This window comes from Phascolarctos cinereus, unplaced genomic scaffold (genome assembly GCF_003287225.1).
Source record: "Phascolarctos cinereus isolate Bilbo 61053 unplaced genomic scaffold, phaCin_HiC Scaffold_5;HRSCAF=322, whole genome shotgun sequence".
NCBI lineage: Eukaryota > Metazoa > Chordata > Mammalia > Diprotodontia > Phascolarctidae > Phascolarctos > Phascolarctos cinereus.
Window position 1 is genome coordinate 255,860,067 of NW_027555958.1, and position 18,082 is coordinate 255,878,148.

General features: G+C 38.1%; 1 protein-coding gene and 1 long non-coding RNA gene across 2 annotated transcripts in view; one reads left to right on the forward strand and one right to left on the reverse strand.

Annotated features, from left to right (window-relative positions):
- The first annotated feature begins 4,180 nt into the window (after positions 1 to 4,180).
- The window catches only part of LOC110194456 (uncharacterized), a 92,326-nt gene continuing 78,424 nt past the window's right edge, over positions 4,181 to 18,082 (forward strand). The window contains exon 1 of the long non-coding RNA XR_002320705.2: positions 4,181 to 4,394. This is a non-coding gene — a long non-coding RNA (uncharacterized LOC110194456). The remainder of the gene's footprint in view (positions 4,395 to 18,082) is intronic.
- On the reverse strand, positions 6,464 to 10,964 carry LOC144457678 (uncharacterized). Its single transcript, XM_078155702.1, is given in 2 exon segments — positions 6,464 to 8,993; positions 8,995 to 10,964. Coding segments are annotated over 2 exon segments (1,971 nt in total). The 5' UTR covers positions 10,896 to 10,964; the 3' UTR covers positions 6,464 to 8,923.

Here is an 18,082-nt window from a genome sequence, read left to right on the forward strand (position 1 = left end):
AAATCTGCCTTCTCTTCCTCCCACCTCTCTCCCCGTAATTGAGAAAGAAAGAAAAACAAACAAAACACTTGTCATAAACATGTATAACCAAGTAAAATAAATCCTTGCATTAACCATGTCCAAAAAAATATGCCTCAATCACCTATCTATCAGGAACATGTTTCATCATGAATCCTCTGGCTGGTCCAGGAGTTGATCAGAGCATTCCTAGGTATTTTAGAGTTTTTTTAATCTTTACAATATTGCAAACTGTACAAACTGTTCATCTCACTCTGCATCAGTTCCTAAAAGTCTTCCAGGTTTCTCTGAAACCATTCCCTTCATCATTCTTCTAAAACAATAGTATTCTATCACATTTATCACATAACTTGTTCATCCATTTCCCAATTGGTGGGCATCCATTCAGTTTCCAATTCTTTTGCCACTTTAAAAAGAGCTGCTGTAAATATTTTCATACATCTTTAATTAGAGTTTGCTTTGCTTTGGGTTAATCCCTCCTTTGGTTTACCCTCCCCCTTATTCCCCATCTCTCTTTTTTCTACTCTCCCCCATTGCCTGTTTAGTGAAATGCATTTTTATAAACGTTTGTATGTGTTTTTCCCTTCTTTCACCAGTTTAGCTGAATGAGGTTCAAATGTCAGCCACTCCCATGTCAGCCACACATGTGTCCCCTTCCCATATTAGAGTATGAACAGTTTATCCTTTGTAGTTCTTATGATTGTTCATTCATATTTACTTTTTTATGTTTCTCTTAAGTCTTATGTTTGCACTTCAAAGTTTCTACACAGCTCTGGTCTTTTCATTAGGAATGCTTGGAATTCTCTTATTTCATTAAAATTTCTTTTTTTTTTCTCTGTAAGATTATATTCAGTTTTGCTGAGTAAATTATTTTGGGTTGTAAGCCTATTTCCTTTGTAGATAGGTAGCACAGTGGATAGAATACTGTGTCTGGAGTCAGGAAGATTTGTGTTCAAATCTAACCACAGACACTTACTAGCTGTGTGACCCTGACAAATCACTTAACCTCTGTCTGCCTCAGTTTCCTCAGCTGTAAAGTGGGGATACTAATAACACCTTCCAAGGTTGTTGTGAGGATCAAATGAGAATATTTGCAAAGTGCTTAGCACAATGCCTGGCACACAGCAGACACATGAATTTATGTTTCCTTCCTTCTGAAACATTATATTCCAAGCTCTCTGGTTTGTTTGTTTTTGTTTTAATACTGGTGGCTGCTAAATTGTGATTCCTAGGTACTTGAATTCTTTATTTCTGGCTGCTTGAATTATTTTTTCTTTGAAATGGAAGCTCTAGATTTTGGATGTAATGTTCTTGGGAGTTTTCATTTGGGGGTTTCTTTCAGGTAATAACTAGTTGAGTCTTTCTATTTCCATTTTGCCCTTTGATTCTAGAGTTTTCGTTGATGATTTCTTGAAATAGGATATCTAGACTCTTTTTGGTCATGGCTTTCAGGTAGCCATTTGAAATTATGTGTCCTAAGACAATTTCCCAGGCCAGTTGTTTTTGCTGTGAGATGTGTTATATTTTCTTGTATTTTTTCATTTTTTAAATTTCATTTTAATATTTCTTGTTTCATTTGCCTCTGTTTGATCCATTCTAATTTTCAAGGAGTTTGTTGCTTGAGTAAGGTTTTGTGCCTCTTGTGACAAGTTATTAATTCTTTTCCCAGTTCTTTCTTCCATAGATTCCATTTCTTTTCCACTTTTTCCTTTAGGACTGTCATTTATTTAAAAAACCCATTTTCATGCTTTAAAAAATTTTTATCATTCACAGGAATATTAGTTGAACTTATGCTCAAGTTATGTTTTTCTTTGATGCTTTACTTATAGTTATTTTGGAGTCATTGTCTTCTCTCTTAGTTTCTGGAGCTTCCCTGCCAGCATAATAGTTCCTTATGGTAGGATTCTTTTTTCCTGACTTCATACTTCATGTTAGGGCCAGATTCTGTGAACTTCTAGAGGAAATATCTGAACTAATCCTGCTGTTCTTTTCTTGAAACATTTAGTATTGTTTTATTCCAGAATTTCAGAGACAGTTCAGGTTGGGGACCTGCAAGCTTCCCAGCGCTTCAAAGTGGTCTGACGCAGGGCAAAGTCTAATTTTTGCCCTACTGGTCTGAATTCTGCAAGTTCCTGACCTGAGATTAGGATTGAGCAAGATGCCTATAGGTTTTCTTTGGTTTTTCAGTTCCAGTAGACTGCTTCTGGACTTGGCTGCTGCCAGCTAGAAAGTTCTGCTGATTCAGAGTGGCAGAACAGCAGGTTCCTCTTGGACTCACATTCCTACCCTGGTTATACCTCTGCAGGCTTCAGACTAGGCTGGAAGCTAGAATTGAGACCCTGCTCTGTTATTGGGATTAGTGCCACACAGCTACTGCTTGCTTCTAAAATTCCTGCTAAGTGCACAGCCTAGGGCCTGTAACTAATCCTACTCCTGGAATGCCACCCCTAGACGTGCAACTCCTCAGTTGCTTTGTATCTGTGACCCAAAACTGGACAGTGAGCAACAGAGCAGCCAGTTGGCCATCTGTTCCTGCATCTTGCATAAGTTTAGGCCCATTTGTGCTACATTTGGGACCTCTCTTTGCCTTTCAAGCCTGCACTAGAATGCTGTGCTTGGCCATTCTCGGTTAGACCCTGTTTCCATTGTTCACAGACCTCTTTATCTCCTTATGCTGCCTTAGGCTAAAAAAAAGATTCTCTGTGATTTTTTCTTTAATTTCCTTATTAGGAGTCGGTATGGTACATATTCTAGATCCATTTGGAAGAGATATGGGGTTGAGATTGGTTGTACTTCTTCTTGCTACTTTGCCCAGTATTTCTTTCTTTGTTTTTAATATTTCTTTTTTTGTTACATTTTAAATTCCGAGTTGTCTCTCCCTCTCCCTCCCAACCCCACATTAGAGAAGGCCAGCATTTGATATAGATATATATGTGGAACCATATAATACATACTTTCATATATCAATTCTTTCTTTGGAGGTAGATAACATTTTCCTTCATAAGTCCTTCATAGTTAATTTGAATATTCATTCAGAATTGCTTAGTCATTCAGTTACTCTTCAGACAACATTGCTGCTAATGTATATACAATATTCTCTTGGTTCTGCTCATTTCACTTTACCTTATTTCATGTAAGTCTTTCCATGTTTTTCTAAATCTACTTGCTCATCATTTCTTACAGCACAGTAATATTCGAGTCTTACTTTCCAAATTGAGACTTTGTATCAGGGCCAGATTCTGTGCACTTCTAGAGGGAATGTCTGGACCTTGTTTGGTCCTAATTTGTATTGTTTGGGAATATGAATATCTCTAAGAATGCCTGTTTTTCCTTAAGTATCTAGGCTTGACAATATCTATAGCTCTATATGTCTGTCTTTCATTTCTACTTGCCAGAGAATTTCATATTCTCAACCTACACTTGAGAGACCAATCAGTATTGGTGCAGCCCACACTGAACATTAGTCATGCCAAGGAAGAGGTCATCCAAGACCAAATCACCTTTCATATTAATACCATATTACGTTTTAAACATATACACATATACTCTCTCAGACACAATAATTCTACTTGAAATCAATTGGTTTCATAAAAATATATCGGGTTTAAATTAGAAAGGGATGTCACAGGCCTAAGTTCAGAGCTGAGCTTGAAAAAGGGCTTCTAAAAAAAGACTGATGGACTAGGTCTTAACTGTGGAATGATAACTCAGAGTAAAAAAAGCATATTTGGAGAATAAAGCAGGATTTATGGTTGTTGTACATTACCATTGAACAACAATAAATTACCAGACCCCTGTGCCCTTGTGTGACCATTCTAAACATCTTGAACTGAGGCAGTTTTAAATCATCAGGTGACAAGGTTGGAAGCCAGTAAAACCCACTACCCACTTCTTTGACCCCTGTGCTCTTACATAAACATACTGTAAACCATATTCCTGTGTAAACATGTTTATAAGCTATTGTGACCTATTGAAGATGGTTCTCCACTTTAGACATCAGAGAAAAGGCCTATTTACTGTCTCCTGACTAGTTAATTCTCCTGCTTATGGTGCCTTGAATTGAGGTCAATCAAGCCAAGACTGGTTTTTCACTTTTACAAAAATCCACAGTGGATAGATGAGCTGCCCCATTGTGATGACAGACTTACCCACTCATGAAGAAGAAAGTTACATATCCAGGTGTCTGTGAGGGTTGATTGTATAAGGTAGAAAATTTTACTTGCTAGACCACCAAAGGAAGAGATCCTCAATCCCTCTTCTCTGATCCTCCACCCTCGGAATGTGCCTCATCACCAGCCTTTTCTAGCCACCCGGCTTCTTCCAAGTGCAATGACCTACTTTCTAGTCACTGTTGTTGGCTGTGCTTCTACAAAGAGGTACTCTGAGCATGACTATAGGGGAAAATAAGGAAAAAGACAAATATAATTTAAAGCAGTTAAGCTTTAAGTAGCTTTCCCATCCAATTCACATTAAGTGAAGACATCGCCTTTATGATGTCATTGGTTCTCTCCTAGAACAAAGGACAAACAACACCACCAAAGAGCAATGGTGATTAGTGCATTTTCACCTAAGGGAAAACCCTTGATTCCACTTTTATCTTACTTTGGGATGTTTTTTTACAAATATTTAAATCAGTAAGATGCTCTCATACAGTTCAGAAGACCCCAGTGAGGCAAGAATCCCACTGATTTAGACAGAGTCCATGCTTTCTGTTCTCTTTCATTTTCCTTTGTACAACTTGTAAATTATCACTGCCCCTGTCTCTTTTTGAAATTCCCTATGACAAATAATGAAACACAGATTGGAAGTAGCTATGATTGATCATTTTATCTAGCCAACATTAATATGAATCAAATAAATGTAAGCAAACTCTAAAGAACAGATGAGCTTTGGATTTTTACATATGTTCTCCTGGTGGCAGAAAGTAAAGAAAAATGCCAGGCAAAAAAATACTACTGGTTGCATGTGTGATTGGACCAGGGTTCCCTGCACCAGGAATTAACTTTCCCTAAAAGGTAACAAAGCTGTCCCTAGGACATGATTTTCCCCTACCTCACTTGGCTTTAGCTTCCTAATCACTTAAGGGCACAAGAAAGTCCCATTCATGTGAAATTAGGGCCCTTCTAAATTTCTGAAGCTTTTATATCCTGTTCTCTTGACTTGAAGCAATTCCATATGGAAATGAGTTTATAGGGCCATGTCCAGAGCAGCTAAATAAAGCCACAATATCTTTGTTGCATACCCTTTATGTGTTAGGGCAAATCAAACCTCCTTTTGTTAACTTTTCATAGATTTGTGAATGCCTCATTTCATCCCTACATCAAACCTGAACTAAAGGAATGCTGGTGTTAAGCCTGCCTCTAAAATTTGGCATAGTTGTTAATTGGGATGAGATGAGATGGCCTTGGGGCTCACATCATGGCTGAGTCATTAAAGAGCATTGCAAATATGGAGGGTGAGGGACAAGTCATTTAACCCTGTTTGCCTCAGTTCCTCTTCTATAAAATAAGATGGAGAAGGAAATGGCAAGCTACTCCAGTATCTTTGCCAAGAAAACCCTAAATGGGGTCACAAAGAGTCAGACACAACTGAAATGACTGAACATAACAGCTGTAAGCCAGCCCTTATCAGAGAGGCTTTCTAGTCATTGAATCCTATTAGTCAGAATACCAAGTAGGTAAAAAGCACCCTGATGAGTTGGAACCCAGAAGCTGGCAACAAAAAGAAGCTTGATTACACTAAGACCCATGCCCGTGACCATGAGATCAATGACATATTATTGAAAAAGCATGAGATTAGCAGAGAGAAATGCCTAGCAAAGACTACACCTATTTATGGAAGAGTGTACACCAGGCTTATAAGGGGAAATGTTTGATTACTATTTTTTTTACTATGTTGTATCATTAATGCTATTGCTTTGAACTAATTGTGGCCTTTGGCTGACTATAGTCAAATTAATCATATTGGTAGGGGCTTAGGAGCTATGTGTTTTAGGTGGATGTGAACCTGAAGCAGTAATCTGAAGGGCCCATGTATGAGAGGATGCCCCAGGTATTCTATGTATGTATATTTTTCAAGTGTCTGCATTCAGTACCAATCAAATCTGTATTCTTTCCTTTGTAGTTCACTGGCCCTTCAATTTCTTCCCTGCTTTTCTGAATCTACAGATACACATTCCAAGTCCTCATACCCAATCCAGTGATTTTTCCATAAAAGGAAAAATCATTAGCTTAAAGGGTGAATGAATCTGACTTCATGGACTTGAATGTCACTGTTAGGGTTCTTTAAATTTCGTATATAAACATAGAAGAGAGCTTCTCTGGGAGGTTGCATTTTCTAGTAGACGCATAGTTTTCACAGGTCAGTGAGCAGAAGTCTATAGATGACTATTTCTACTACATATATAGGAAAGAGTCAGATAATGAATATACAATTTTATTCCATATCATGTTTTTAAAAATAGCCTTTGTGAGGTTCATATTAGCATACTTTCCAACTTCTTATTCTCATTGGCAGTCTTTCCAATTCAGGTATTCAGGTGCTCTCCACAGTGGACAAGATGATGGCCAGTATTGTCCAGTGTTGACCTGTTGGACAATCTTTCATTGTTTGCAAAATGAATCTGTACTTATTCTAGGTCATTTATTCCTTGTCCTAACTTCCATTCACTCCTTTTGTCTATACTTTTCATATGCACTCCAAAGCAAAATTTCAGTTCAACATTCCCAGTGAATAATTATTCAATGTCTAGAATATATTACTTAAATTTATTTTTAAAATTTCTAGTTCACACTCAAGACTTCAACAGAATATTTTAAGTTTTGGAGTATTTTGTCAGGTGTAAGACTGTATATGACCATGTGCATTATAACCCAACAATTAGTAATAATAGCAGCTATTATAGTGTACTTACTGTTTACAAAGCTAAGATTTCCATATATTATCTTATTTGATACTCACAAATAAACCTACAAGGCAGGTGCTACATATACATTTTACATGTGGAGAAACTGAGGTTTGAAGAGCTTAAAATGATTTATCTACAGTCTTACAGCCAGAAAGTGTCAAATACTGGATTCAAACAGAGGACTGTCCTGCTCAGAGTTCTTTTTATTGCACTGCATTATCTCTACTGAATGAATATCTTTATCTCCTGACTAGCTTGGCTTGGTGCAAATGATAATCATAATTCATGGATCCACAGATCTATGAATAGCAATTCTACAGAATTTTAAGAACTGGAAAGGACTTTGGAGATTCAATCCATTCATTTTGCAGATGAAGGAATGGAAGCACAAAGTAGTTATGTGATTTGCCCAAGGTTACAATAGTAGTACAGCTAGAATTGGAACCCAGATCTTCTGCCCCTCAAGAGATTAGTTTCATCACTATATAATATTGCCTGTCAAGGTAGTAGCCAGAGCTCTTAGGATCTTCCCTCTGCTCTTCCTAGGGGATAAATATTCCAACCATTTAAATTGAAAACATTTCAAGTATCCCCCTCCCTGCCCCCACACTCTGGTGTGAGAATTTTAAAAATAAGAATGTATGTGTATACGCATATACGAACACATATACGTATATACACATTTATACACATGTATATATATGTATGTATATAGATATAGCTATAGATGCAGGATTTCTGAGTGATGTGACCCCAAAGGGTATCTCGAACCTGGAGTAGTTTATTTGGAGGGCTCATGAATGAGAGGGGTGTACCCTACATATTCCATATATGTATATTTTCCAAGTGTCTGCATTCAGTACCAATCAAATCTACATTCTTTCCTTTGTGGTTCACTGGTCCTTCAATATCTTTCGTGCTCTGAATTCTAAGTCTACAGATACACGTTCCAAGTTCTCATGCCCAATCCAGTGATTATTCCATAAAGGAAAAAATTGCTAGCTTAAGGGATTAATGAATCTTCTGCTGCCTTCTGATCTCATGGACTTGAATGTCACCCATAAGGTCTTCTAAGCTTCATGTATAAATATAGTAGGGTAGATGTCCTTTGGGAGACTGTATCTGCTAATAGATTCATAGTTTCCATAGGCCAATGAGTGGAAGTCTACAGATAATTATCATCCCTGTGTAGGTAAGAAAGAGTCAGACAAATAATGAATCTACATATATCTATAGCTATATATCCAAGTCTAGAAAGTGAAGAGGAATTAAGAAGCCTCTTGATAAGGATGAAAGAGTATGAAAGCTGGCTTGAAGCTTAACATCAAAAAAACTAAGCTCTTAGTAAATAGTCCCATCACTTCCTGGCAAATAGAGGGAGAAGAAATGGAAGCAGTATCAGATTTTATATCCTTGAGCAAATCACTGCAAGACGGTGATTGCAGCCATGAAATTAAAAAGTGGTTGCTCCTTGGAAGAAAAGCTATGGCAAATATGGACAGCATACTAAAAAAAAGCAGGGACATCACCTTGCTGACAAAGGTCTGTATTAGTCAAAGCGATGTTTTTTTCCAGTAGCAATGCATGGCTATGAGAATTGGACTACAAGGAAAGCTGAACACCATAGAATTGCCACTTACAAACTGTGGTGCTGGAGAAGACTTTTAAGACTCTTTTGGGCAATAAGGAGGCCAAGTCAGTCAACAGTTAAAGAAACTAATTCAGGCTGTTCACTGGAAGGTCAAATACTGAAGCTGAAGCTTAAATACTTTGGCCACATAATGAGAAGATGGAACTCATTGGAAAAGACCCTGATTTTGGAAAGACTGAAGGCAGAAGGAAAAGGGAATGGTGGAGAATGAGATGGATATAGTATCATAGAAACAACAAACATGAACTTGGACAGACTTCAAGAGATAGCAGAGGACAGAAGGGCCTGGCATGTTATGGTCCATAAGGTCATGAAGAATGAGACACAACTGAACAACAACAAAAGATCTAGGCATATATGGAAGCAGTTTGGCTGAGTGATTTCTTACATTTATTGTGTATACGAGGTTTCTCTCCAGTGAGTTTTCTGATGTTTGGTAAGATATGTGTTTTGGCTGAAGGCCTTTCCACAGTCATTGCATGTGTAAGGTTTTTCTCCAGTATGAATTTTCTGATGCTTTATGAGGTCTGTGGTTCGACAGAAAGCTTTACCACATTCACTGCATTCATAGGGTTTCTCTCCAGTATGTATTATCTGATGTTGAATAAGACCTGAGCAGTATCCAAAAGCTTTTCCACATTCATGACATTTATAGGGTTTCTCTCCAGTGTGAGTTTTCTGATGGCTTGTCAGATTTGTACTCTGGCTGAAGGCCTTTCCACATACGTTACATTTGTAGGGTTTCTCTCCTGTGTGAGTTCTCTGATGTTGAATGAGTGCTGAGCGGTCACTGAAGGCTTTTCTACAGTCATGACATTCATAAGGTTTTTCCCCAGTATGAATCCTTTTATGTTGAATAAGAGCTGAACAATAACTAAAGGCTTTCCCACATTCATTACATGAGTAGGGTTTCTCTCCAGTGTGAGTTCTCTGATGCTGAATCCGGCCTGAGCGATCACTGAAAGCTTTTCCACACTCATTGCATGTATAGGGTTTCTCACCTGTGTGAATTCTTTGGTGTTGAGTAAGAAATGCACTCTGACTGAAAGCCTTCCCACATTCATTACATTCAAAAGGCTTCTCCCCTGTATGTACTCGTCGATGTTGAGTAAGGTATGTACTCCGGCTAAAGGCTTTTCCACATTCACTGCATTCATAGGGTTTCTCTCCAGTATGAACTATATGATGTCGAATTAGGGCTGAGTAGTTACTAAAGGCTTTCCAACAGCTATTACATTCATAGGGTTTCTCTCCAGTGTGAGTTCTCTGATGCTGAACAAGTGCTGAACAATCATTAAAAGCATTACCACAAACATTACATTTATAGGGTTTCTCTCCCGTATGAGTTTTCTGATGCTGGATGAGGTCTGAGCAGTAACTGAAGGCTTTTCCACATTGATTACACTTATAGGGTTTCTCTCCACTATGAATTATATGATGTCGAATGAGAGCTGAATGGTCACTAAAGGCTTTCCCACATTCATTACATTCATAGGGTTTCTCTCCAGTATGAATTCTCTGATGTTGAGTAAGGTGTGCAGTCTGGCTGAAGGTTTTCCCGCATTCATTACATTCATAGGGTTTCTCTCCAGTGTGAATTCTCTGATGCAGAGTGAGATGTGTGCTCTGGCTAAAGGCTTTTCCACATTCACTACATTTATAGGGTTTCTCTCCAGTGTGAATTCTCTGGTGTTGAGTAAGGTATGTACTCCGACTAAAGGTTTTTTCACACTCACTACATTCAAAAGGTTTCTCCCCACTATGTATTCTCTGATGTTGAATAAGGGCTGAGCAATAACTGAATGCTTTATCACATTCATTACATTTAAAAGATTTCTCTCCTGTATGAGTTTTCTGATGATTTGTGAGGTGTGCACTCTGGCTAAAAGCTTTTCCACATTCATTACATTCATAGGGCTTCTCCCCATTATGAATTCTTTGATGCTGAATAAGGGATGTATGACCTCTAAAAGTTTTTTCACATTCGTTACATTTACAAGGTTTCTTCCCCTCATGGATTTGCTGGTGAATAGTCAGATACACATTCTGTTTGAAGCTTTTTTCATGTGCATCACATTTATATAATCTCTCTTCCGAAGGAATACTCTGTTGCATAACAAGGATTGGCCTCAGATTGAATTTTTTCCCACTGTGATCGGATTCTGACCCTTTTTCCTCAGTAGATGTTTTGATGTGGGAAAATGTAATATTCTGCAAATATTTCCCCTGATTTCCCATCTGACTCTCAAATTGGGCCTTCAATTTCCAGACTTCTCCCAACATAGAGTCCTGGGGAACACTGCTTGAGAGTCTTTCCATTAAAACATACCCTGGGATGATCTTTTTTCCTGTTTTGGAACTGATTCCTTGATTTCAGACCTAGTCTTTGAATCTGAAAGAAATTTAAAAATACAAATTTAAAAGCACAAAAATACAAATATCCATTTGTCTTTGTGTTGTGATAAAGAATACTACAATAAGAGAAACATGAAATTAAAAATAATTCCTAGTATGTATATCTGGAATTTTACCTTTTAATTGCAAAAAAAGTATTTACTTCATAAAAGCCACTTAATGGTTACATAGCATTTAATATTTTTCAAAGTGTTCCCATACGACTTCTTTCACTTAAGCCATATAACTACTAGGTAAATAAGTAGTATCCTCTGGGAACTATAAGATTCTCATGGTTCTCTGTCTAGGTTTTCCCAAATCACATATAAATGACAAGTTTGGTACTCCCATACTGTTTGTGGCGAGTTGAGTGTATGTGAGCTTGTTTTACATTTTAATACAGACTGATAGATTGTATAGAAAGGAAGGGGGGGCAAAGTGCTCCAATAAATGCAGCAGAGTTGTGATAGAAACAGCAGAGCAGCAGCAAACTGTAAGAATTATTTGAATTAAGGCTTGGGTGAGGTTCTTGCTTGTCACTGACATTTCAGATTTGAAGTAAAATTCCTAGGATGAGTAAGGCTCAAACCAAATTTCTGATGGTCAATGACCTTTGAGTCTGGGTTCAGCATTATTTAGAAGGAGCTAAGATGAAGGAGGGGGCAGCTAAGTGGCACATTGGATAGAGTGCTGGACCTGGAGTCAGGAAGACTCATCTTCCTGAGTTCAAATTTGGCTTCAAACACTTAGTAGCAGTGTGACCCTTTCACTTAACCCTGTTTGCCTTAGTTTTCTCATTTGTAAAATGAGCTGGAGAAGGAAACAGTAAACCACTCCAGTATCTTTGCCAAGAAAACCTCAAATGGGGTTATGAAGCGTTGGACATGATTGAAACAACTCAACAACAACAAATATAAAGGAACATCCAACTAGAAGGCTGGAAGAGAATTCCAGGTTTAGAAACAGCATCTATGGGAAAGGATGGATCTGGACCTGAAAAAGGAACCTCAGTATTTTTTCTGCACACATTATAGGAATAAGACTTCCAATTCTTTTTTTAAAAAAGATTCATTAATTTATTTATTTTTAGTTTTCAACATTCACCTCCACAAGATTTTGAGCTTCAAATTTTCTCCCCATCTCGTCCCTCCCCCAGCCCCAAGACAGTGTGCATTCTGAATACCCCTTCCCCTAATCTGCCCTCCCTTCTATCTCCCCCACCCTTTCTCTTATCCCCTTCCTCTTCTATTTTCCTGTAGGGCAGGATAGATTTCTATATCGCATTGCCTGCATATATTATTTCCCAGTTGCATGTGAAAACAATTTTTTTAACATTTGTTTTTAAAACTTTGGGTTCCAAATTTTCTCCCTTCCTCCCTCCCCACCCACCCTCACTGAGAGGGCAAGCAACTCCATACAGGTTATACTTGTGTAGTCATGCAAAATACTTCCATTAGTAGTCATGCTATGGAAAACTAACTATATTTCCCTTCCTCCCCCCCCATTTATTCTATTCTCTCTTTTGACCCTGTCCCTCCTCAGAAGTGTTTGCTTCTGATTACCCCCTCCCCCGAGATCTGTCTTTTTATGTATGAATGTGGGGAAAGAGACAATGGAAGTCAGGGAGGGAAATGAAGAGATTAAAGAATATCTTAAAAGTTTCACTGGAGCTAGATTAGAATTCAATTTAAGTCTTGTTAATCAACTCAGTGAGTAAGGTAGAGGTTTTTTAACGTGATCTTTGTGGCACTGTGTTATGACACAGTTAGTACTAGTAAATTGTTGCCGGGGTTTGAACCCAGGTCTAACTTCAAATCCAGAGCTCTTTCTACTATATCATGCCCAAGTATTCATCTTATAGATGACTCAGAGAATCTAAAAGTTGGAAAAAACCTCAGAGAACACCATACTTCAGAATCCCTCTCCAACAGCAACAAGTGGTCTTCCAGACTCCACTCTCATCTCCAATGTGGTAGAACCTCTGCCCTCCAGAGGTGGCTCATTCTACTTTTGACAAGCTCTAATTATTAAGGTTTTCCTTACATTAAACATTAATCTGCCTCTTTGTAACTTTTACTTACCCCTCCTAGTTGATTCATCTGGTACCAAGCAGAACAAGTTATTCCCTTATGTGCAAGATAGATCTTCAGATACTTGAGGAAAAGCTATCATATATCATCCCTTTGGCTTCTCTAATATTCAGTGCCTTTAGCTGATCCTTGTATGGCATATCCTCCAGACCTCTCACTATCCTAGTCACTATCCTTTTGGACTCTAGTTTATTAGTCTTTCCTAAAGCATGGTGTAAGAAATGAAAATACTCTAGAAATAGTCTGACCAGAACTCATCTTTCTCCCCAAACCCTACCCTCAGCAAAACTTCCCTATTTTTGTCAAGCATATCACCATTCTTCTAGTCTTTCAAATTCAAAACCTTGGGGTTATCCTGTACTCCTCAGTCTTCCTCATTGGTTGCCAAATTCTGTTGTTTCTATCTCCAAAGCATTCTTTTAAGTTGACCCCTTCTTTCTACTTATCATTAGAGTCATCACTTTTCTTTAGACCCACATCACCTTTCACCAGGACTGTTGCAATGGCTTCCTAATTGGTCTCCTTGCCTCAAGTCTCTCCCATACCAATTTGTCTCCATACAACTGACAAAGTCTGTGCTTTGAACACAGACCTGACCATGTCACTCCTCTGCTCAATAAACCCCAGAGTTCCCCTATTATCTTTAAAATAATAGCTTTGTTTTGCTTTGAAGGTCTTTTACAACTTGACTACAGCCTGTCTTTATCACAGTACTCAAACATTATTTCCTTTCCCAAACTCCATAGTCTAATCAAATTTACCTTTTTTCTGTTGCTCAGAAATGGCATACCATCTCCCATCTCCATGCATTTGCACTGGCCATTCCCCATGCCTAGAAAGCACTTCTTTACTTTAAAAAATATCTATTTTATTTGTTTTGATCAGTCAAGATCTGTCTTCTACTCTCCCACTCCAATTTCCCCCTCCCCCACTGAGAACACAAAAAAACCAAAACCCATTAAAAACACATATAGTCAATCAAAGCAAATTTCCACACAGGCTATGTACAAAAATGTATTTGTCTCATTCTGCATGTCTCTTCACCTTTCAATCAGGACATGGGTAGCATGTTTCATCATTAGTCCTCTGGAATGCTGGTTCATCATTGTACTGATAAGAGTTCAGCACAACAGTATTCCAACACATTTATTCTTCTTGTTGTTAGGTTGTTTTCAGTCGTGTTTGACTCTTCATGATCCCATGTGGGGTTTTCTTGGCAAAGATACTGGAGTGGTTTGCCATTTCATTCTCCATTTCAGTTTACAGATGAGGAAACTGAAAAAACTGGGTTAAGTGACTTACCCAAGGTCACACAGTTAGCGAGTGTCTGAGGCCAGATTTGAACTCCAGAAGATAAGTCTTCCTCACTCCAAGCTCAGTACACTATCCAATTGCAACCATCTAGCTGCCCCAACACATTTATTACTAACACTTAAATTAGTCATCCCCAATTTATGGGTAACCTCTCAGATTGCCATTTTTACTACCTCAAAAGAGCTATATTTTCATACATCCTTATTATTTTGCTATATTTTCTGTACATCTTTATTATTTTGCTTAGGATTAATCTTTCTATCCTCCTAAATCAATCCTCCCTCTAAGTCCCCCTCCTTCATTCTCCCCTCTGCCTGCTATTTCACTGTGGAGAGAATTGTACTTCTATACTCGACTGGGTATGTATGGATATCTTCCTTTTTTTGATAAGTTTAGATGAGAGTGAGGTTCAAATGTCAGCTGCCCCTCCCTTCTTGTTTGTATAGATGTCTATTTATACACCCTAATTATGTGAGGTAATTTCCCTTTTCCTCTTCTCCTCCCTTTCCATTCTTTTAAGATCATCAAGACATTGGTTTCAGAAAAACCAGGAAAGACTTATATGAACTGATAGAAAGTGAAGTGAGCAGAACCAGGAGAACATTGTACGCAGTAAGAGCAATATTATACAATGATCAACTATGAAGGACTTAGGTATTCTCAGCAATACAATGATCCTAGACAATTCCAAAGGGCTTATGATGAAAAATGCTATCTACCTCCAGAGAAAGAAGTGATAGAATTTGAATGCAAAGTGAAGTATACTTTCAAAAACTTTATTTTTCTTGTTTTTTTTTTTTTGGTGGGGGGGTAGGGGGGAGGGCCTGTGTTTTCTTTTGTAACATGGCTAATATGGAAATATATTTTGCATGATTGCACATTTATAGTCCGTATCAAATTGCTTGCCTTTCAGACAATGAGGGGTGAGGGGAAGAAGGTTGGGATGGAATTTGGAACTCAAAATGTTAAAAAAAAATGAATGTTAAAATTGGTTTTTACATGTAATTGAGGAAAAAAACCCATATTTTTTAAACATCATCAAGACAGAACAGAACCATACCTAGAACTTATTTAATTGGACTCCTTCTATGAACCCTAATGATGAAAGGTTCAGAAAGGACACATGTATCATTTCCCATATTTGAAAGTAAGCAGTTTATACCTGTTTAGTCCCTTAAGATTGTTCATTCATGTTCACTTTTTCATGTTTCTCTTAACTCCTGTGTCTGAATGTCAGTTTCTACACAGTTCTGGTCTTTTCATCAGAAATGTTTGGAAATATTCTCTCTTATTAAAGGTCCATTTCCCCACTCCCCACCCCCTGTAGCAATATACTCTATTCTGTTGGGTCATTCATGGCTATAAGCCCATATCCTTTTCTTTTGGAGTATCATATTCCAAGTTCTCCACTTCTTTATAGAGATGGCGTCTAAATTATATGTGATCCTGACTGCAGCTTCTGGGTACTTGAGTGTTTTTTTTTTCTTGCTGGGTCATTATGGTATTTTTCTTTGACCTAGAAGCTCTGGATTTTGGTTATCATGTTCCTTGGAGTTTTTAGTTTGGGATTTCTTTTGGGAGGTGACCAAACTGAACTTTTTATTTCCACTTTGCCCTCTGGTTCTAAGACATGAGCAGTTTTTTTTTTTTAAGATTTCTTGAAATATAATGACTAGGCTCTTTTTATGATTGTGGTGTTAAGAGAATCAAATAATTCTTATATTTTTTTTCTCCTTGATCTGTTTTCCAGGTTAGCTGTTTTTATTATGAGATACCTATATTTTCTTCTATTTTTTTTCCAGACTTTTGAATCTGTTCTTAATATTTCTTATTGCCTCATGGAATCACTGACTTCTCTTTGGTCCATTTTAAGTTTATGGAATTTGCTGATTGAACAACAAAAGAGGTACAAAGTTTTGTTCCTCTTGTGCCAAGATATTAATTCCTATTTCAATACTTTCTTCCACAGCTCTCATTTCTTTTCCATTTTTTTCCTGAAGTACTCTCATTTCCACAGAAACATTTTAAAGTCCTTTTTAAAATGTTCACTTCATCTCTTCCAGGAATGCTAACTGAGTTTGTGTTCAAGCTGTGTTTTTCTCTGAGGTATTGCTTATAGATGTTTTGAAGTCATTCTCTTCTTCTCTGTTTGTGTTTTGGACATCCCTGTCACCATAACAGGCATTGTGGTAGGGTTCTTTTTTTGTTTGCCCATTTTCCCAGTCTTCTTCCTGATTTCAGACTTGATTTTAGGGATGAGTTCTGCCATACGTCTGGAAGGAAAGTTGGGACTGGTCCTACAGCTGCTTTCTTAGGATATTAAGAATTATAGGATTTCAGGGATTGACTATGAAAGCTTACAAGCTTTCAGTACTCCCAAAGTGGTCTATTCCGAGATAAAGTTTGATTGCCACCCCCCTGGTCTGAGCTCTTCAAGTTCCTGACTTGGGTTTTGGTCTGTGTAAGGCTTGCTCCTATATTCTAGCTAGAAAACTTTGTTGATTCAGAGTGGTAGAACTGTAGACTCCCCTTTGGACTCAGATTTCTGCCTTTGTTACTCCTCTGCAGACTAGGATAGATTCTGGAAGTGGGGTCTTGCTCTGAACCTGACATCTAAACCATACTGCTGCTGCTGCTGGCTTCTGAACTTCCGCCTTCTTCTGTACACTGCCCAGGGCCTCCCTACCTGAGATGCCAATCCCCTGTGCAGGTCCCCTTTTTAGTCTGCCCTCAGCCTGTGACTGGGAACTGTATGATAGCTGCAAGTTCGAACCTGTCCCAGTTGCAGTAACCTGGTCTGGAGGTGCCCCTTATGGTCTGGGAACTCCTCCTACTCAGGTGCACAGCTTCTCCCTGGGCACTAGAGTTTTCTATACATGGTGTGCTATTGCCTTACCCCAATCCCCAGATCTCTCTGTCCATCTTCTCATGCCGAGCTGGGCTATATAAAAGACTCACTGTTCTTTCTCAATTTCCTCACTGGGATTTGGTCTGGTGCATTTTCTAGATCTGTTTGGAGAAGTGTGTAGACTGAAGCATACCACACTGTTTCCTATCATTCTACCAGCTTGGCTCTGCTGCCTCCTCCTCAATTTCAAATCATAGGATCCCTCACTTCCTTTAAGACTCAGCTCAAGGACCACCTTTTACACAATACCATTCCTGATCACAAATGCTAATTCCTTCCTTCCCTAATTACCTTTTATTTAACCTTACCTTATATTTATTTTGTGTTTATTATGTATATAGTTTTATATGTACTGTCCCAAAATGTAAGCTCCTTGAGAGCAAGAATTTTAATTTTTTGTTTTTAGAACCTGGCACATAGTAAGTACTTAATAAACGTTTTTTGGTTGACTGGCCAGAGCTGAATACAATGGAACTATTCTGTCCCTCTTCTGATTCTCTTAATGCAGCCTAGAATAGCATTAGATTTTTGGAGGATGGCATGTCATACTATTGACTCCTATTAAGCTTGCAATCTACCACACACACCTCCTTTTGATTTTTTCATATGAATTGTTATGTTGCCACATCTTCCCCATGACATACTTGTGAAACAGATTTTTTTTCAATGTAAGCATAGCAAACTTTACAATTGTTTCTACTAAATTTCATTTTATTAGATTCAGTCTACCTGCATCAAAAACCTTCAATTACCGCCTTATCCTCCCTAGAATCCCTAACAACCTGCAATGTAAGATGCAC